Source organism: Pleurodeles waltl, chromosome 1_2 (assembly GCF_031143425.1).
Source record: "Pleurodeles waltl isolate 20211129_DDA chromosome 1_2, aPleWal1.hap1.20221129, whole genome shotgun sequence".
Taxonomy (NCBI): Eukaryota; Metazoa; Chordata; class Amphibia; order Caudata; family Salamandridae; genus Pleurodeles; species Pleurodeles waltl.
The window spans coordinates 1,352,257,158-1,352,279,396 of record NC_090437.1 but is presented as its reverse complement, the minus strand read 5'-3'; the positions used below and the strand labels follow the sequence as shown (position 1 = coordinate 1,352,279,396).

Below are 22,239 nucleotides of genomic sequence, written 5' to 3'. Positions count from 1 at the left end.
GGCATGATTATGGGTCTCCCTGAAAAACTCTGCAGGAGATGGGATATCCTGTTACCATGCCTCCTTTTTGCCTACAGGGAGGTACCCCAGAAAGGAGTGGGCTTCAGCCCCTTTGAACTCCTCTTTGGTCACCCTGTTAGGGGTCCACTAACACTTGTCAAGGAGGGTTGGGAACAACCTTTAAAAGCTCCAAAACAAGATATTGTGGATTATGTACTTGGCCTCAGATCAAGGATGGCTGAGTATATGAAAAAGGCCAGTAAAAACCTTCAGGCCAGCCAAGAGCTCCAGAAGCAATGGCATGATCAGAAGGCTGTTTTGGTTCAGTACAAACCAGGGCAGAAAGTGTGGGTCTTAGAGCCTGTGGCCCCAAGAGCACTCCAAGATAAATGGAGTGGCCCCCACACAATTGTTGAGAAAAAGGGTGAAGTCACCTATTTAGTTGACTTAGGTACTGCCAGGAGTCCCCTTAGGGTGCTCCATGTCAACTGCCTGAAACCCTACTATGACAGGGCTGATCTCACCCTGCTCATGGCAACTGATGAGGGACAGGAAGAAGACAGTGATCCTCTACCTGATCTCTTCTCTTCCACAGAACAAGATGCTCTTGTGGAAGGTGTAGTTTTGGCTGATTGTCTTACTGCTGAGCAGAAAGACCATTGCATAAATCTCCTTTGTCAGTTTTCTGAACTCTTCTCTACTGTGCCAGGTACAACTTCTTGGTGTGAGCACACTATAGATACTGGAGACAGTTTACCTGTCAAAAGTAAGATCTATAGGCAGCCTGACCATGTCAGGGACTGCATAAAGCAAGAGGTGCAGAAAATGTTAGAACTGGGAGTGGTTGAGCACTCTGAAAGTCCATGGGCTTCTCCTGTGGTACTTGTACCAAAACCCCATTCCAAAGATGGAAAGAAGGAAATGCGGTTTTGTGTAGACTACAGAGGTCTCAACCAGGTAACCAAAACTGATGCTCACCCTATACCCAGGGCAGATGAGCTCATAGATACACCGGCATCTGCCAAGTATGTAAGCACTTTTGATTTGACTGCAGGGTATTGGCAGATCAAATTGTCAGAAGATGCTAAACCTAAAACTGCATTTTCAACCATTGGAGGACATAACAAGTTCACTGTAATGCCTTTTGGATTGAAAAATGCACCTGACACTTTTCAGAGGTTGGTGAACACAGTCCTGCAAGGGCTGGAGGCTTTCAGTGCAGCATATTTGGACGATATAGCTGTCTTTAGCTCCAGCTGGGATGATCACCTGGTCCACCTATGGAAAGTTCTGGAGGCCCTGCAAAAGGCAGGCCTCACTATCAAGTCTTCAAAGTGCCAGATAGGGCAGGGTAAGGTGGTTTTTCTGGGACACCTTGTTGGTGGGGAACAGATTGCACCACTACAGGGGAAAATCCAAACAATTATTGATTGGGTTACCCTGCTACTCATACTCAGGTGAGAGCCTTCCTAGGCCTCACTGGGTATTACAGGAGGTTCATTAAGAACTATGGCTCCATTGCAGCCCCTCTTAATGACCTCACATCCAAGAAAATGCCTAAAAAGGTATTATGGACAGCAAACTGTCAGAAAGCTTTTGAGGAGCTGAAGCAGGCCATGTGCTCTGCACCTGTCCTGAAAAGCCCTTGTTACTCTAAAAAATTATATGTCCAAACTGATGCATCTGAATTAGGAGTAGGGGCAGTCCTATCACAACTTAATTCTGAGGGCCAGGATCAACCTGTTGCTTTTATTAGTAGGAGGTTGACCCCTAGAGAAAAGCGTTGGTCTGCCATAGAGAGGGAGGCCTTTGCTGTGGTCTGGGCTCTGAAGAAGTTGAGGCCATACCTGTTTGGCACTCACTTCATTGTTCAGACAGACCACAAACCTCTACTTTGGCTAAAACAAATGAAAGGTGAAAATCCTAAATTATTGAGGTGGTCCATATCCCTACAGGGAATGGACTATACAGTGGAACATAGACCTGGGAGTAGCCACTCCAATGCAGATGGACTCTCCAGATATTTCCACTTAGACAATGAAGACTCATCAGGTCATGGCTAGTCTTATTGTCCTTCGTTTGGGGGGGGGGGTTGTGTAGGAAAGTACCATCTTGCCTGGCATGTTACCCCCATTTTTCACTGTATATATGTTGTTTTAGTTGTATGTGTCACTGGGACCCTGTCATCCAGGGCCCCAGTGCTCATAAGTGTGCCTGAATGTGTTACCTGTGTAGTGACTAGCTGTCTCACTGAGGCTCTGCTAATCAGAACCTCAGTGGTTATGCTCTCTCATTTCTTTCAAAATTGTCCCTAACAGGCTAGTGACCAATTTCACCAATTTACATTGGCTTACTGGAACACCCTTATAATTCCCTAGTATATGGTACTGAGGTACCCAGGGTATTGGGGTTCCAGGAGATCCCTATGGGCTGCAGAATTTCTTTTGCCACCCATAGGGAGCTCTGACAATTCTTACACAGGCCTGCCACTGCAGCCTGAGTGAAATAACGTCCACATTATTTCACAGCCATTTTACACTGCACTTAAGTAACTTATAAGTCACCTATATGTCTAACCTTTACCTGGTAAAGGTTAGTTGCAAAGTTACTTAGTGTGAGGGCACCCTAGCACTAGCCAAGGTGCCTCCACATTGTTCAGGGCCAATTCCCCGGACTTTGTGAGTGCGGGGACACCATTACACGCGTGCACTACATATAGGTCACTACCTATATGTAGCTTCACAATGGTAACTCCGAATATGGCCATGTAACATGTCTATGATCATGGAATTGCCGTCTCTATGCCATCCTGGCATAGTTGGCACAATCCCATGATCCCAGTGGTCTGTAGCACAGACCCTGGTACTGCCAAACTGCCTTTCCTGGGGTTTCACTGCAGCTGCTGCTGCTGCCAACCCCTCAGACAGGCATCTGCCCTCCTGGGGTCCAGCCAGGCCTGGCCCAGGATGGCAGAACAAAGAACTTCCTCTGAGAGAGGGTGTTACACCCTCTCCCTTTGGAAAATGGTGTGAAGGCAGGGGAGAAGTAGCCTCCCCCAGCCTCTGGAAATGCTTTCTTGGGCACAGATGTGCCCAATTCTGCATAAGCCAGTCTACACCGGTTCCGGGGACCCCTTAGCCCTGCTCTGGCGCGAAACTGGACAAAGGAAAGGGGAGTGACCACTCCCCTGACCTGCACGTCCCCTGGGAGGTGTCCAGAGCTCCTCCAGTGTGCTCCAGACCTCTGCCATCTTGGAAACAGAGGTGCTGCTGGCACACTGGACTGCTCTGAGTGGCCAGTGCCACCAGGTGACGTCAGAGACTCCTTCTGATAGGCTCCTTCAGGTGTTGCTAGCCTATCCTCTCTCCTAGGTAGCCAAACCCTCTTTTCTGGCTATTTAGAGTCTCTGGGGAAACTTTAGATAACGAATGCAAGAGCTCATCTGAGTTCCTCTGCATCTCTCTCTTCACCTTCTGCCAAGGAATCGACTGCTGACCGCGCTGGAAGTCTGCAAAACTGCAACATAGTAGGAAAGACGACTACTGCAACTCTGTAACGCTGACCCTGCCGCCTTCTCGACTGTTTTCCTGGTGGTGCATGCTGTGGGGGTAGTCTGCCTCCTCTCTGCACTAGATGCTCCGAAGAAATCTCCTGTGGTTCGACAGAATCTTCCCCCTGCAACCGCAGGCACCAAAAAGCTGCATTACCGGTCCCTTGGGTCTCCTCTCAGCACGACGAGCGAGGTCCCTCGAATACAGCAACTCTGTCCAAGTGACTCCCACAGTCCAGTGACTCTTCAGTCCCAGTTTGGTGGAGGTAAGTCCTTGCCTCCCCACGCAGACTGCATTGCTGGGAACCGCGACTTTTGCAGCTACTCCGGCCCCTGTGCACTTCCGGCAGAAATCCTTTGTGCACATCCTGGGTCCACGGCACTCTAACCTGCATTGCACGACTTTCTAAGTTGGTCTCCGGCGACGTGGGACTCCTTTGTGTAACTTCGGGTGAGCACTGTTTCACGCATCTTCGCAGTGCCTGTTTCTGGCACTTCTTTGGGTGCTACCTGCTGCTGAGAGGGCTCCTTGTCTTGCTCGACGTCCCCTCTCTCTCCTGGCGCAATTTGCGACATCCTGGTCCTTCCTGGGCCACAGCAGCATCCAAAAACGCTAACCGCATGATTTGCAGCTAGCAAGGCTTGTTGGCGTTCTTTCGGCGGGAAAATACTTCTGCACGACTTTCCACCGCGTGAGGGATCCGTCCTCCAAAGGGGAAGTCTCTAGCCCTTGTCGTTCATGCAGAAACCTCAGCTTCTTCTGTCCAGTAGAAGCTTCTTTGCACCCACAGCTGGCATTTCCTGGGCATCTGCCCATCTCCGACTTGTTTGTGACTTTTGGACTTGGTCCCCTTGTTCCACAGGTACCCTCGACTGGAAATCCATTGTTGGTGCATTGCTGGTTTGTGTCTTTCTTGCAGTATTCCTCTATCACGACTTCTTTGTCCTTGGGGGAACTTTAGTGCACTTTGCACTCACTTTTCAGGGTCTTGGGGTGGGCTATTTTTCTAACCCTCACTATTTTCTAATAGTCCCAGCGACCCTCTACAAGGTCACATAGGTTTGGGGTCCATTCGTGGTTCGCATTCCACTTTTGGAGTATATGGTTTGTGTTGCCCCTATCCCTATGTGTCCCCATTGCATCCTATTGTAACTATACATTGTTTGCACTGTTTTCTAAGACTATACTGCATATTTTTGGTATTGTGTATATATATCTTGTGTATATTTCCTATCCTCTCACTGAGGGTACACTCTGAGATACTTTGGCATATTGTCATAAAAATAAAGTACCTTTATTTTTAGTATAACTGTGTATTGTGTTTTCTTATGATATTGTGCATATGACACTAGGTGGTACTGTAGGAGCTTCACTCGTCTCCTAGTTCAGCCTAAGCTGCTCTGCTAAGCTACCATTATCTATCAGCCTATGCTGCTAGACACCCTATACACTAATAAGGGATAACTGGGCCTGGTGCAAGGTGCAAGTACCCCTTGGTACTCACTACAAGCCAGTCCAGCCTCCTACACTAATAAAGCTACACTTTATTACTTATCTTACACAGTGCTGGTTGTTGGTGGTGCATTTGTCCAGTTAATTTTCGTAGGAGAGATCATGGTTAGCCGCAGGATGACCGCTCAGCAGGTGATTGTTATGCTTTTTGAGTCATTGTCTGATCATGATTATAAGACGGACTCTGTATCTGAGGCAGAGGAGGAAGTGAGAGATTCTGGCAGTGAAGTTTCTGTCAGAGAAGAATCTTCTGATGAGGAAGCCACACTCAGTGCAGATGAAGGGCCTGTTTTAGAGGAGGACACTGATGTGCCATTAGTGCAGCAACCTGGGGCTGAAAGGTTTCCCGTTAGAAGACCTGAACTCTGGGTTGCCCCAAACATGGAGCAGCCAGAGTTGCCTGCCTTTACTGGTCTCCCAGGGTGTAGAGTCAATACAGAGAACTATTTGCCTGTCAATTTCTTTGAGTTATTTGTGGATGATGTGTTTTTGGAAGAGATTGTTGAGCAGACTAATTTGTATGCAGAGCAGTATTTGAGGGACAATGCTGCTAGACTTAGGCCACATTCTAGAGCTACCCAGTGAATTCCCACAAATTTGGAGCAGATGAAAAGGTTTTTGAATTTTACTCTTTTGATGGGGTTGATAAGGAAGCCGTCACTGGCTTCTTATTGGTCTACTAGTCCCTTGATGGCAACAGCTATATTTCCTGCAACCATGAGTCGTGATCGGTATTTGCATCTTCTTAGGATGCTGCATTTTATTGACAATGCATTAGCTTTGAACGAGATCACCCTGATTCTGACCGTCTTTTTAAGATTAGGCCTGTCCTTGATCATTTTGTAGATCGGTTTTCAGAGGTCTATGTTCCAGGCAAAGAAATAGCTGTGGACGAGTCCTCTTCAAGAGGCGTTTCATTTTTAAGCAGTACATTCCTATCAAGAGGGCATGATATGGAATTAAATTGTATGTGCTGTCTGAAAGTAGTACAGGATATGTGTATAATTTCCGTGTCTACACTGGTAGGAATTCTAATATTTCCCCCCCTGGTTGTCTTCCCACTTTTGAAGTTACTGAGAAAATTGTGGGGGAACTTGGTAGACGACTGTTCAACAAAGGTCACCATTTGTATGTAGATAACTTTTACACTGGAGTGCAGTTGTTCAATGAATTGTTTAGAGTGGGCACTGTTGCTTGTGGCACAATTCGTTGTAAACGGAAAGGCTATCCAAGGGAGCTTGTCTGTAAAAAACTTGAGAGGGGACAGTGCAGTGCCTTGCGGAATGATGAGCTGCTAGCTTTGAAGTTTTCAGACAGGAGGGATGTCTACATGCTAAGTACCATCCATGATGAGAGTACTTCCCCCCTGACTGTTTGGGGCCAGGTTGCTGAAGTGCGCAATCCTGTGTGCATTTTAGATTATAATAAGCACATGGGAGGTGTAGATAGAGTTGATCAGAGGTTGGAACCTTATACTGCTATTCTTAAGTCTTACGTTTGGTATAAGAAGTTAGCAATTCATCTCTTCCACTTAGCAACTTTTAATGCTTTTATTGTACTTAAGGATAGGTCTCCAGAGTCAAAGATGACATTTGTGAAATTTCAGGAGTCAGTGATAGAGAGCTTTATTGTGGTGGAACAGGCCAGAGTTCCTAGAGAAGCAGTGGAGGAGAATATGGCTAGATTGAAAGATCGCCATTTTGCTGAGCACATTCCTCCCACACCCAAAAAAGACTTTCCAGCTAAGAAATGTAGAGTGTGTTTTCGAAGAGGTATCCAGAGGGAGACTCGAATGTACTGCCCAGATTGTCCTTCAAAGCCTGGGCTGTGTGTCGGTGGTTGTTTTAAGAATTACCACACCCAGAAGAATTACTGGGAACAACCATGAGTGTAAGCTGCCTGTTTTGTATTTTCATGTGTTCAGTTTCATGGTTGCCATTTCTGTTATGTACTTAGTTAGAGCTTTTGAGTTTGTAGTTTTGTAATTATTTCTAATTAGTTAGTGGTTTCTTTGTTTAAAAAAAAAAAAAGTGATGCCATTGTGTGTGGAGTGGCGCTTGGCTGACGGTGTACATATTGACTTGCTGTTGGCTATTGCAACCCACTGCCAGCCAAACACCAGTCAACACACTCCCATCAGCTGGTGTGATTGTTGTATCAGGCATGTGGGCACATTTAAGTTATGGGCCCTTGAGTGGCGCTGTCTGTCGATGCAAGTGTTGTAATGTGCTGGGCCCGTGGCTGGCGGTGTGAATGGTCTTGTGCATGTCATGTATGAAAGGTGTGTGAATGGACTGTAAAGCGGTTGGTGCCTTGCCGTGGCTTTACAGCTCATGAGCTGTGAGTCATTGGTTCAGTTTTTTGGCCTTTCAGTTATTAACAGTGCATTTCATTTTTATGAAATCTCTTGTTAATAAAATTTGATCCACTGAACCATCACTCACCCTCGTGCCAAATCCAATCAGTGTGTGTGGTAAAAATGACAAAACCTGCTCCGCTGTAATCAGGCGTCGCAGCACACCTGTGACACGCTAGGTGCCTCGGGTGGGACCCCGATGATGAAGCATGCCACCAACTTAGTTGGTGGGTAAGGGGTCTTTTTAACATAACCTAAGTGCGTTTCTTTTCACAATTTTAGTGTTTGGAACATCACATAAGTTTTGGTCCTGGGTGCGGCCTTCATCTAGGGAAAACCTACCAAACCCAGACATGTTTTAAAAATAGGCACCCCAAGGAGTCCACGGAGGTGTGGTGTGCCTGGATCCCCCAACATTTTCTTACCCAGACTCCTCGGCAAACCTCAAAATTTGCATAAAAATTATATTTTCCTCACTTTTCTTTGTAGGGTTACCGCTGCAGCACAAATCTCCTACCACCCAGCATCCCACTCAGTCCCCCAAGTAAAATAATACCTCACTTGCATGGGTCCCCAAAGCAGAGTCAGCCTAAAAGATGTATAAAAGAAAAATATGTACTTATCAACTCGCTGTGCTATCCCCTCAATCTCTGCAAGTTTTTGGCCTTTTTCTGTTGCAGGCACCTGGCCCACCCCCACAAGTGAGGTACCATTTTTATCAGGAGACTTGGGGTAAATCTGGGTGGAAGGAAATTTGTGGCTCCTCACAGATTCCAGAACTTTCTGTCACCGAAATGAGAGGAAAAAGGGTTTTTTGGGCCAAATTTTGAGGTTTGCAAAGGATTCTGGGTAACAGAACCTGGTCAGAGCCCCACAAGTCACCCCATCTTGGATTCCCCTAGGTCTCTAGTTTTTACAACTGCGCAGGTTTGATAGGTTTCCCTAGGTGCCGGCTGAGTTAGAGGCCAAAATCCATAGCTAGGCACTTTGCTAAAAACTGCTCCGTTTTCTTTGTGAAAATGTGATGTGTCCACGTTGTGTTTTGGGGGTTTTCCTGTCACGGGCGCTAGGCCTATCCCCACAAGTGAGGTACCATTTTTATCGGGAGACTTGGGGGAATGCTGGGTGGAAGGACATTTGTGGCTCCTCTCAGATTCTAGAACTTTCTGTCACCGAAATGAGAAGGAAAAGTGTTTTTTTGGCCATATTTTGAGGTTTGCAAAGGATTCTGGGTAACAGAACCTGATCAGAGCCCCACAAGTCACCCCATCTTGCATTCCCCTAGGTGTCTAGTTTTCAAAAATGCGCAGGTTTAGTAGGTTTCTCGGGAGATGTGGGGGAACACAGAATAGCAAAACAAGTGTTATTGCCCCTTGTCTTTCTCTACATTTTGTCCTTTGAAATGTAAGACGGTGTGTAAAGAAGGCGTCTATTTGAGAAATGCGCTGTAATTCACATGCTAGTATGGGCATCCCGAAATTCAGAGATGTGCAAATAACCACTGCTTCTCAATGCCTTATCTTGTGGCTATTTTGGAAATACAAAGGTTTTCTTGATACCTATGTTTCACTCTTTACATTTCAGCAAATTAATAGCTGTATACCCGGTATAGAATAAAAATCCATTGCAAGGTGCAGCTCATTTATTGGCTCTGGGCACCTAGGGTTCTTGATGAACCTACAAGCCCTATATATCCCCGCAAGCAAAAGAGTTCAGCTGACGTAACGGTATATTGCTTTAAAAAATCTGACATTGCAGGAAAAAGTTACAGAGTAAAATGTGGAGAAAAATGGCTGTTTTTTTTCACCTCAGTTTCAATATTTTTTTATATCAGCTGTTATTTTCTGTAGGAAACACTTGTAGGCTCTACACAAATACCCCTTGCTGAATTCAGATTTTTGTCTACTTTTTAGAAATGTTTAGCTTTCTGGGATCTAGCATTGGTTTCTTACCCATTTAATCACTAACTGGAAGGAGGCTGAAAGCACAAAAAATAGTAAAAATGGGTTATGTCCCAGTAAAATGTCGAAATGTTATTGAAAAATTGGGTTTTCTAATTCAAGTCTGCCTGTTCCTGTAAGCTGGGAAGATGGTGATCTTACCACCGCAAACCCTTTGTTGATGCCATTTTCAGGGGAAAAACCAAGAGCCGCCTTATGCAGTCCTTTTTTCCTATTTAAAAAAAAAGTCAAAACTCTATTTTGGCTAATTTTTTAGTCTCCTTCAGGGGAACCCACAAAGTCTGGGTACCTCTAGAATCCCTAGGATGTTGGAAAAAAAGGACGCAAATTTGGCATGGGTAGCTTGTGTGAACAAAAAGTTATGAGGGCTTAAGCGCGAACTGCCCCAAATAGCCAAAAAAAGGCTCGGCACAGGAGGGGAAAAGGCCTGGCAGCGAAGGGGTTAATGGGTCCAACTCTGGGCAATAGCTTGCTTAATCTCCACAACGTCCCTGACAGCGCTTGGATGCCTGGCTTCACCCTGGGGGTTGCCCAGGAGTGGGCACCTCACAGAGAAAAAAAGCCAGGAGGGGTTCCACAGCGGTATGTGTAAAGCACCTTGAGACCCTAAAGAGTGAGTAGTGCGCTATACAAGTGCAAAGTTTTTTAGGTTTACATACCTGCATCCTACCTGAGGTTCCATGTTTAATCTCTCCAACACATATATGTGAATTCCTCTATCACGTAGCTGCACCCTGCCTTAGGTTCAGTGCTTAGGTTCCCTCACTGATGGTACATATATGTGACTCTCTCCACAACATACCTGCATCCTGCCTGAGGTTTTATCTTTAGTGCCTCTCACTGATGCTACCAGCATATGAATCCCTCTATCACATAGAATAAATCTCTCCATCACATATGTGCAAATTTCTCCATCGCATACCTCCTGCATTTGAATCTCTCCATCACATACCTCCTACATGTGAATCACTCCATCAAATATGTTAGTCCCTCCACCACATACTTGAATCCTGCCAGAGGTTCCATCTTTAATGTCCCTGACTGATGCTACATGCATGTGAATCCATCCATCACATATGTATGAATCTCTTCATTACATACCTCCTACGTGTCAATCTCATCACCACATACCTGCATCCTGTCTGAGGTTCCATCTTTAATGTTCCTGACTGATGCTACATGCATGTGAATCTCTCCATCACATACATGTGAATCTCTCCATCACATACCTCCTGCATGTGTATCTCTTCATCACATACCTCCTATGTGTCAATCTGTTCACCACATACATGCATCCTGTCTGAGGTTCCATCTTTAGCGTCCCTCACTGATGCTACATACTTGTGAATCTCTCCATCACATATATCCAGTGTGGGTATCTCTCCATCACATACCTCCTGCATGTGAATCTCCCCATCACATACCTGAATCCTCCCTGAGGCTCTCTGATGCCAGTGGATGAGCAGCGATCATGGACAGCTTCAGGACCTTCTCCCAGTCTCCGCTCATGATCTCTTCTGCGATCATCTCTCTGTCAATCACAAGGACACATCGTGAGGACCACTTAGAGCTCAGAGGCCAGGCTTCTTTTAACATTGATGCTCTACAGTCAGTTTGCCACATTCATGCGTAAAAGCCAATATGAGTAAACTGCAGGTCACTGTAAACTGAGGTGAATGTGGGGTGCGCTTAACAGGCTGCAGAGCATCTGTGCATCAGAGCGAGCAGTAGTTTGGAGCAAAACCCCAGGCTCAAGAGACGTGTTATAGCTGCTGGACTGACTGAGTCTCACACGCCTGGCTCTAATCCATAATGGTACAGGATCTGATGTAATGGAATGCAGTGTAGCATAATTATCAGTGGTTCAGATTAACTCAAACATTTCCAGGGATCACATTTTGCTTTTTTTGCAGACCCAGGATTGGCAAGGCTGGAGAAAAAGCACAGTCCAGGAGTTCACATGCACATTTAATCCACATGGGTAAACCAGTGGTGTGTCTGGGGATCCTTTTCACCCTATTTAAAAGTAAAAAAAAAAATGTATCCCATGTTATGGGACGCAAGTTCTTGCATGTCAAAGGAAGCTTTGCCAACTACCTATATTGGACTTTCTAGTCTGCTCTGTGTTTTACCCAGGTACTCTGTCTTCACATCCACTGGAGAGACTCCACATTTCTGATGGCAGTTCTAGGCTGCTCCCTTGTGCCATGCTGCAATGAGACTGGACCTGTTGGATGCAGCCGATTAGAGATCAATTGAACCTGCTGACGAACATGTAAACTAGCAGAACGAGACACCTAAGAGGAGAAGAGACTCTTTCAATTTCCAACTCCCCCCAGTGACCATGCCTGACCTCCTCGTACCCCTTTGGCATTAATCTGGGCATCACCCTAGGACTCAAGAGAGACTGGGTTTGGTCTTGTCGCATAGGCTCTCATTATCCGAATGAGACCACATGATTTGGGAGGCAGAATCACCTGCACTGTGGGAGACTGAGCCTGAACCAACTACAGATGACACCTGTCGGCCTAATCTGGGTTTTGTTCCGGCTAACTAGCAGTGCCTCACCTCCACCCTAGAGTAGGGAGGATTGGGCAGCCGAGCACATGACACAATTGATTCCTCAGGGAAACGTGTTCACTAAGATCGCATCTGTTTCTCTCAGTTACATTGGTCTCACATATACAAGGACAATCAGAGGCAGAATCTATTTCAATAAGATTTTATTGAAGCAACTTCATCTTTAAAAATAAAGCATGTACTGCAATAACTAGGACGATGAAGCATGACAGGATTAAAATTGTGACTAGGGGAGTGAAACACAAAAATAATGCTATCATGTTGTCACTACAGTTTTTAAGGATATTTCCTACCTAAGCTGTGTTAGAGCACAGCGTGTTAAGCTCTAATTCTGCCCTTCAGGTTCCCCTGGGAAGACATCATCCCTCATACCTGAGTAAGAGGCTTGTAGTCTACACAAGTAGCTGCAGCAGAGCAATCAGCAATCAGCAATCAGTTGTGGTCATCTGGTTGGAACAATCCTCTAACATACATGGGTCAAAGTAGTGTTTTTATCATAAAACAGCTGATGTTAAAGAAAGAATCACTACGTAAGAGGGTGTAAGTTTCTATGAACACTAGAGACAAAGCTTTAGCATGTTTGCCGGAGGCTTTTCTTACTGCAGCCTTCAGAAAAGCAAAGAGTGAAAGAAATGTCTTGTTTAAGAACGCAGTGCTGGCCTAGGCAAAGAACAGCTAGATAGAGAAAATAAAACAAGACTGCAAATGTGGCAATCGTTAGAATAATAAATGAAGCTAAATAAATATATCTAGGTTAAAGTGCTCAGCGGCAGGCCTATTTTGCTAAAATAACGTGTTTGAAGCCAATGTACATCCTGACCAGCGGATAGCAGCCTCTCGTCTGTGCAGTCTGAAGCTTGGGACGTTGCACTCTCAGTGGCCTGGAGAAGAGTTCTCATTTTAAAGTTGTGTGGTTTGTGGTTTACACCACTTCCACAAGTACCCAGAGATGAAGATAAGTACTGGTGCTGTACATCCAGTGTGGAGATAGGGTGACTCCAAACAGAGAGACACAGTGTAAAGTGGATCCACACCTCGAAGGAGCCACAAGAAGCTTTGAGGACCAGCTAGGTCACAGTATTCCACAGCAAACATTTGAGGAAAGTAAAAGTGATGAACACACATTTGTAGGACGTCCGCCTGGTGTGTGGTGGGTACCTAAGGTACTTACACCTTATACCAGGTCCAGGTATCACCTACAAGTGAAATGTAGGCAGTGTCTAGAAGCCAGGCTCTCTAGAGGTAGCCGTGGATGAGCAGCCAAGGCGTCTCTAGGAGACATGCAAAGCTCATGCAAAACTACTGTAGTCAAGTCAAGTCACACAAGCTTTATTCGGTCTAATTTAAACCATCAAAGCAATAACTTACAACAATAAAACCATGATCTATACATAATAAATATATAATTGCAAGATTAAATAGTAAATAATGAGGATGAGATAAAAATAAAATGAGAGATCTGCGAGTGTACAAAAGAGAAAAGGTAGATATAAATCTTCGCATGTGTCTCCCATCCTATGTAAGAGGGGGGAACGTCGGGATTCCTTATTATTGGTGCCTTTAACTTCCTCATCAATCATTTTATAAACATTTCAATGAGTAAAACTATTGAATTAAATAAATTAGAATCAGGGTTCAATTAATAACAAATCACTGTGATCTTTTTAAAAAATGTCTACGTATGTGCCAGGCGGACGCAAGGAACTTGCTGACCGCACAGGTTAGGAAAGAGGAGCAATCTCTCCACATCAACCTTAGGGCATCTTTGCACGTTCTCAACCCCATATTCCTTCAAGCGGGACGGAGCCATTTCCGCCGGGCAGTGCCATAGGTAGGACAAATAAACATAAAGTGCACTACAGTTTCCACAGAACCGTTACAGCTTGGGCATTGATCAGATAGCGGGGTGGAGCACCATGAACTGGAGAAGGACTTCAGAGGGAGCATCCATACCTGAACCGAACATACAAACTTTTACTTAGTTGATCAGTAATTAAATCCAAGAAGGGTTGAAAGTGGGGAAACCACTTGTAATCGAGAAATTGAGTCGTCAGCCTACCATGTGAAGGGCATAACAGATATTTTTCCCTAACATGGGACCAATAAACTGATTTTAAGAGGTCCTTGTGAACCCTCCTTAGATTATTAGGCTGGCTCCAGAAATCACTGAGTCCCAAAGTATGGAACCATTCCGAAATATACTTGAGCCAAGGGATAGAGAGTACGTTTGGTCTATCCAATAAGTCTTGCAAAGACTCCTTGTATATGACTAATTCAGGGGTAGTCCAGATGCGAACCCAAAAAGTTAAAGGCCTTAAAGCTATTACATCAGAAATGTTGGGGAACCCTAGGTCCAAAAACACTGGAACCAAGGGCGTGCTACGAGGACATGCCAAGAGCGATCTTACAAAATTATTTTCCCCCACAGATAACTTGCTAGTTTTGGAACAACCCCAGACCTCAGCACCATGGACCGCGGCACTCTGAGCCTCGGCTAGATAAATTTTAATAGTTGGGGAAACAACTTTCACAGTATTAGACATTTGGAAACACAAAATTGCCCCCGACCTGTGTGCTAAGAGAGCTAGGCTTTTTCCTACCTGGGCCTGCCAGTTCATATCGTTGCTGATTCTCACCCCTAAATAATCAAAAGAGTATACCTTGCTCAGAGGAACCTCGTTATATAAGATGTTACATCGTTTTGTGCAACCAAGACCGAAGATCATCAGTTCTGTTTTACTGGAATTAAGTTCCAATCCATGGTCTGCACAAAACACACTGAACCTATCCAGGAGGACCTGTAGGCCCATAGGTGTTTTAGAGATCAAGAGGGAGTCATCAGCAAATAAAAGAATTGGAACTTTTGAATTGTTCAAGGAAGGGGCATCGTTTTGACAATCTGTTACAACTTGCACCACTTCATTAATGAACAGACAGACATTTCCTCTGTATGGGAAACCAATAGACAACTTTATTAATGAGAGAATCGTGAGACTCTCTCTGCCCAGCAGATACGGGCACCTGTACACCCTTTCCGTCCATAGCTTCCTTGGGCAAGGGATTTATACAGGGAAGACGTTGGTCATTATTTTTTAAGGCAGGATTAAGCATACGGCCGGTATCGGTGGGGTTGTCTACAGGTAGAGATAGACAACTCCCCTTTTTATTTGTTGCCATGCTCGTGGACTTAACCCCCAACTTTAGACATTTGGGGTGAGAAATTAAATTATCCACAGTGACTAATGGTGCTAGCACGTTAGCCCCTCCAGTCAGCTCAGGAGTGTGGTCATTCATACTGGGCGATTTACAATTACACAGTACCTTCGGCTCAGATAGTCCAGAGATTTTACCCAAAATAACGATTACCAAAGATTTTAAATTATCCAGCTTCTGGGAAACATTTTCCAGTTCAAGTGACATCTTACTTTGGGTCTGCCAGTCCAATTCCTATATATCAGGTTCCGCAGGAATTAAAGGCGGAGAGCGACCTGGGCTCTCACTAGAAGTGGATAGGAGTTGAAATCTATTTGAGCAGAGAATATCACTAGAAACTACAGTCTTAGGGCCTAGATGCAGAGAGTCCCTAGATTGGGTACATTCTGCAACTTCAGCATTTGAAGTGTGCCTCATTGGCGGTGAAAAAATTGCAGCCTTAGAAATGGGAGGCGGATCGAGGTCCGCTTCCACAGACAAATGAGGTGTCTGTAGTTTTTTAATAAATAGATCCGGAATCTTCCTAAGAGTCGAAGTAGCAGGAATGGGGGGAGCGGTGATAGATGGGCTCCTCAGTATTGCCTCTACTTCCTCGAACAAGGAGTCAATAGCTTGAAATTGATTCCTAATGGGCTTAGGAGGGTCATCGGTTTTCCTACTAGCTCGTTTCTTGTGTTTTTTGGCACCAGAAGGTGGCGCAGGGACATCATCTGCCTTACGCTTCCCCATTATTGACTGCGAGGTATCCGAACCAAAACTGGGGCCCCCAAAAGCAGAAAGAAAATTAAAGAGGGATGGCCCGGCCCGGCCTCAGTCGGTCGCTGACGGGCGAAGGACGAGCCCGCCCTTGGTCCGGGCTTTGCCCGGGCGCGGCCTGCGCAGCGGCATTATGCGGTGCGCTTTATAGCGCCCACGAGTGTCCCCAGGTGTAGGGAGAGAGCAGGGGTGCCTGGGACTTGGAGTCCCACCAGGCACTGACAGGCAGCAGGTGCGGCGTTGCGCGGTGCACTTTATAGCGCCCACCAGTGTCCCCAGGTGTAGGGAGAGTGCAGGGGTGCCTGGGACTTGGAGTCCCACCAGGCACTGACAGGCAGCAGGTGCGGCGTTGCGCGGTGCGCTTTATAGCGCCCGTGAGTGTCCCCAGGTGTAAGGAGAGAGCAGGGGTGCCTGAGACTTGGAGTCCCACCAGGCATTGACAGGCAGCAGGTGCGGCGCTGCACGGTGCGCTTTATAGCGCCCGCAAGTGTCCCCAGGTGTAGGGAGAGAGTAGGGGTGCCTGGGACTTGGAGTCCCACCAGGCACTGACAGGCCGAGTCATGTGTGTTTGTTTTTCATAGAGCGGGGATTTGTGGACCAGTCCTTCCGTATCATTGGGGAGGAAGATGATCAACCAGTCTTTCCACATTAGATTGAGCTCTGTGAGGAAATGTTACTAGTACCGTTTTGAGTTTTATTCAGGTGACCAGTTTTGATACACACTTTTAGAAATGGTCAATGCAGAACTGTTTGTGATTCTGGTTTTACCTATTCTTCCATTTTTGTTCATTCACTTGCAGAAACCAAATTTTGTCATTCCATAACCCTATATTGTGCTACTGGAGCAACATTCTTACTTGGCAGCGGTGTGAATCTTGAGGCGTCGGCGGCACCTGTAACGCCGCGCTCGTTAGGGAAACCTTTGTGAGATATGACGATAATCACGGCCAGATGGGAGCGCAAACCATATGGGAGAGCAAACGGGGACAGAAGAACGCCACTAATAGAAAAGGGGAGAATTACTGTAGTCACACAGCACTTACACACATTAATGAATACACTCAGTGTTACAAAATTAACAGTACTTTATTATGGTAACACATCACGAAAAATACTATAGAGGCAATACTCCCTTAGGAGGTAAGTAATACATAAGATATATACACTAGTTGTCAGAACTAGGCTAAGAATAATGAGAAAACAGAGCAAATAGTGTAAAACAATAGAGAATAGTGGTCCTAGGGGGAGCACAAGCCATATACTAAAAAAATGGAATGCAAGAGTGTCGCTCCCACCCAGGTAAGTGGAGTGTGTAGACGGTCGTTGGGGGTACCTGGAAAGCACAAAGGTAAGTACCACAACACCCCCCAGCAACCAGGAAAACAGGAGTAAATTACTCAAATTTTCCCAGAACACCCACTTAGAAGAAAAGAAGGGAATTGCAAAACCCAGAGATGACTGCAAGAAACCAACGGTCGATTCCTGAAGAGCAAGACCTGTGGAAAGAGGGGACCGAGTCCAGAAGACACAGCAGAGTCTAGTGGGGGCAGGAGCCCCTGCCCACCAAGCTGAGGATTGCAGGAGTTAGTCTATGGTGAAGAATGAAAGTCAGCACTGCAGCCCTGGATTTGGAGTCGAGTTCCTAGAGGATGCAGGAGATATCCCACACTGGAAGGAAGAGCGCAGTCAGGTTTTTGTGTCTGGATTCCACCAAGAAGCCTTGGCACAGGCATAACTCGCGGTTAGCAGAAAGTGGTGCAGCCGGGGACCAGCAAGGCTGAGGAGGACTCAACCTAGGAGAGGGAGTTAGTGGGGACCATCGAAAAGAACAGTTGATGGACGGAATGTAGAACAAATCAAACATTCACCCCCAGTCACAGATCTGGGTTTAATCCATCAGTTTTTTTGCTCACCATGCCATTCCAGTTTGGACCCAGTCATATGCAAATCAGTCTTGACCCTGTTCCCCATGGGAACAGTCCAGCCCGAACTGCCAGACCAGGTCCTCCCTGGACCAGAAACAAGCATCCTGGGACCGGTTTCGGGGTATCACCCCTCTTCAGCCAGGATAGCTTGAATATGGTGGCATAGTGAGCACAGGACCCACATCTGGGCATTCCCTTCCCAATTGGGGCGACAAACGCAAAAAGAACAGTTGATGGACAGAATGTAGAACAAATCAAACATTCACCCCCAGTCACAGATCTGGGTTTAATCCATCAGTTTTTTTTGCTCACCATGCCATTCCAGGATGGAATCCAAACTTTGAATATTTGATTTGTTCTACATTCCGTCCATTAACTGTTCTTTTTGCACTTCGGAGAGGAGACAGAGGTGGCCCTCAGAAACAAAGAGAGCCCACTGGAAGGAAGAAAGCACCCACAGGAGTCCTTGAACACGGGTTCAAGAAGACTGAACATGGCGGTTGTCTCAACACTACAAAGAGAGGTCCCACGACACCGGAGGTCAACTCAGGGAGCTGAGCATCACAGGACGGAGTGCTGGGGACCTAGGCTCGGCAGTGAATGCAGGATTTCTTGGAAATGTGCACAGAAGCCCTTGTAGCTGCAGATCACACAGTGCACAGGAGTACTGTCTGGGGAGGGGAGGCAAGGATTTACCTCCTACGACAGCTGGACCTCTGGACAGTCAGGCCACTTGGGATCACCACCTGTGTTCCAGGGACCACGCTCGTCAGGATGAGAGGGGACCCAGAGTACCAGTGAGGATGTAGTTTGGTGCCTGCTGGAGCAGGGGGAAGTTTCCGTCAACCCATGGGTGATTTCCTCATGACTCCCAGTGCAGGGTGAAGGCAGGCAGTCCCCAGAGCATGCACCACCAGGAAACAGTCGAGAAAGCTGTCAGGATTAGGCGCTACAATGTCGCTGATAGTCTTCTGGCTACTTTGTTGCAGTTTTGCAGGCGTCCTGGAGCAGTCAGCGGTCAATCCTTGGCCGAAGTCGTAGAGAGAAGTGCTGAGTAGCCCTGGTGAACTCTTGCAAGTTGAAATCTGAAGAGAAACCCACAGGGGAGACCCTAAATAGCCCTGAGAGGAGGAATGTCTACCTACCCAGGTATGCACCTATCAGGAGGGGTCTCTGACATCACCTGCTGCCACTGGCCATTCAGAGGCCTCAAGAGTGTCCCTACCGCTCTGAAAACAAGATGGCAGAGGTCTGTACACACTGGAGGAGCTCTGGGCACCACCCCTGGAGTGGTGATGGACAGGGAAGTGGTCACTCCTCTTTCCTTAGACATATAGGTGACTTATAAGTTACTTAAGTGCAGTGAAAATGGCTGTTAAATAGCGTGTGCACTATTTCACGCAGGCTGAAATGGCAGTCCTGTGTAAGGGTTTGTCCCTATGGGTGGCACAAGAAATGCTGCAGCCCATATGGATCTCCTGGAACCCCAATGCCCTGGGTACCTAGGTACCATATACTAGGGACTTATATGAGGGGTCCACTATGCCAATTGAAATTGGTAAATGTAGTCACTAGCCTATAGTGACAAATTTAAAGTGAGAGAGAGCATGAGCACTGAGTTTCTGATTAGCAGAGCCTCAGTGACCCATTTAGGCCACAAACTATGAGCACTGGGGTCCTGGCAAGCAGAATCCCAGTGAGACAGGCAAAAAAATACTAACATACATGTAAAATTGAGGGTAGCATGCCAAGAAGGATGGTACTTTCCTACAGGTATGATTCCAACATGTTTGATACCAAACCTGCCTACGTTCGGAGTGACCATTATGTAGCTGGGCATTGGTAGTGACCTATATCCAGTACACACGTAAAGTGGCATTCCTGCATTCTCAAAGTCCAGGAAAGTGGGTCTGGAGTTTGTGGGGGCACCTCTGCTAGTGCAAGGGTTCCCTCACAAACAGATACATGCACCCTGCCCTCTGGGTTCAGAGGGCCTACCATAGGGGTGACTTATAGTGACCTGGTTTAGTGACCTATAGTGAAAATGGGTGCAGGCACCCGGTTCATGCAGACTGCAATGGCAGACCTGCAGAACTCTTTGCATGGGCTTTCTATGGGTGGCAGAATAACTACTGCAGCCCATACGGATCCCCTGGATTCTCAGTGCCCTGGGTACCTAGGTACCATATACTTTGGACTTACATGGGGGCATCAGTATGGATGAAATACATAGCTTTGGGAGTCAGAGCATAATCACTGTGGTCCTATTTAGCAGGATCCCAGTGAACACAGTCAAACACAATGACATCAGGCAGAAAAGGGGATAACCATGCCTAGAAAGAGGGCATTTTCCCACAACACTGTCCTGAACCTGGAGGAGGCATCGCCATCACCCACAAGAACACCCTCTGGATCACGACCAACACCGAAGACACCCTCAGCACCGCCCAACTCCTGCACTTCCAAGCCCACACTGACCCAAACACCACCCTCCGAGGGACCCTCCTCTACAGGCCCCCTGGCCTACTACAGCAATATAGCGACTCCATTACCAACATCATCAGCACGCACGCTCTTGCATCCACTGACTACCTACTCCTCGGAGACTTAAACTTCCACCTCGAGAACACCAACGACAAAAACACCACCACCCTGCAGGACAACCTCTCCAACCTCAGCCTCAAACAGCTCGTCACAACACCAACCCACTCCGCAGGACACACACTCAGCCCTCGACTCACCAGCAATCACGTCTCTTTCAGCCACACCACCGAATTCCACTGGGTATACCACTGCTGCATCCACTTCTCCTTCAAGAAACCCACAACACACCACCACCCAAAACGGATCCCCCACTGCAGAAGGTCACCGAAGACCAACTTATCGCAACCTTCTCCCAGAACCCACCCTTCAACACCACCGACCCTGATGCAGCTGCCCGCAACTTCTGGCAATGCGTTAACACCTGTGCCAATACTCTCGCCCCAATCAAGAATCCCTCCAATAGACGCACCGACAGAAAGGCCTTCTGGTTTACCGCCGCCCCCCACAAATCTAAGCAAAGCTGCTGAAAGTGAAAACCAAGATCAGACTCTGGACAACCACACAGCCTTCAAAAACGCCATCCGCAGACACCACCAACTCATCTGAGCCGTCAAAAGAACCACCTTCAAAAACCGAATCAGTAACAACGCACACAGCCACAAGGAGCTCTTCAACGCCGCAAAGGAACTTTTCAACCCCAGCTCCAACGCCAACGACATCCGGCCATCCCAAGACCTCTGCGACTCCTTAGCCTCCTACTTCCACCGCAAGATTGCAGACATCCATGACAGCTTCAGCACCCAGACCCCCCCGGCAACCACCAACACCACAGATTCACCTCCAACCAACCTCCTGCTGTCCTGGACCCCTGTCAATGACAACAACACCATCGAAATCATGAACACCATCCACTCCGGCTCTCCATCTGACCCCTGCCCTCAACACATACTCAACAAAGCAAGCTCTGTCATCGCACCCCAACTACGGAAGATCATCAACAGCTCCTTCGAGTCCACCACCTTCCCGGAGAGCTGGAACCACACTGAGATCAACGCCCTCCTCAAAAAACCCAAGGCAGACCCAAAGGACTTCAAGAACTTCCGGTCTATCTTCCTGCTCCCCTTCCGGGCAAAAGGTATTGAGAAGGCCATCAACAGACAACCAACACGATTCCTAGAGGAGAACCGCACCTTGGACCCTTCCCAATCCACATTCCACACAACCACAGCACTGAAACCACCCTCATTGCCGCCACAGACAACATCAGAACCATACTGGACAGCGGCAAAACCGTGGCCCTCATCCTCCTGGACCTCTGGGCAGCGTTCAACACTGACTGCCACCACACCCTTCACTCACGCCTCAGCAATGCTGGAATCCGCGTCAGAGCCCTGGACTGGGTCACCTCCTTTCTCACCGGCAGAACCCAGAGAGTCCACCTCCCCCATTCTGCTCCGAGGCCACCAAAATCATTGGCGGCTGTAGGAGGCAGGCCTGGCTTGTAGTGGGTACCAAGAGGTACTTACACCTTGCACCAGGTCCAGGTATCCCTTATTAGTGTAGAGGGGTGTCTAGCAGCTTAGGCTGATAGAAAAGGTAGCTTAGCAAAGCAGCTTAGGCTGAACTAGGAGACGAGTGAATCTCCTACAGTACCACTAGTGTCATATGCACAATATCATAAGAAAACACAATACACAGATATACTAAAAATAAAGGTACTTTATTTTTATGACAATATGCCAAAAGTATCTCAGTGAGTACCCTCAGTATGAGGATAGCAAATATACACAAGATATATGTACACAATACCAAAATATGCAGTGATAGCAATAGAAAACAGT

General features: G+C 46.8%; 1 protein-coding gene across 1 annotated transcript in view; it reads right to left on the bottom strand.

Moving 5' to 3' along the window:
• LOC138252860 (uncharacterized) overlaps positions 1 to 22,239 on the bottom strand; it is a 223,215-nt gene that overhangs the window by 12,903 nt on the left and 188,073 nt on the right. Inside the window, exon 8 of the mRNA XM_069205772.1 lies at positions 10,805 to 10,911. Coding sequence (XP_069061873.1) covers positions 10,805 to 10,911 — 107 coding nt within the window. The remainder of the gene's footprint in view (positions 1 to 10,804; positions 10,912 to 22,239) is intronic.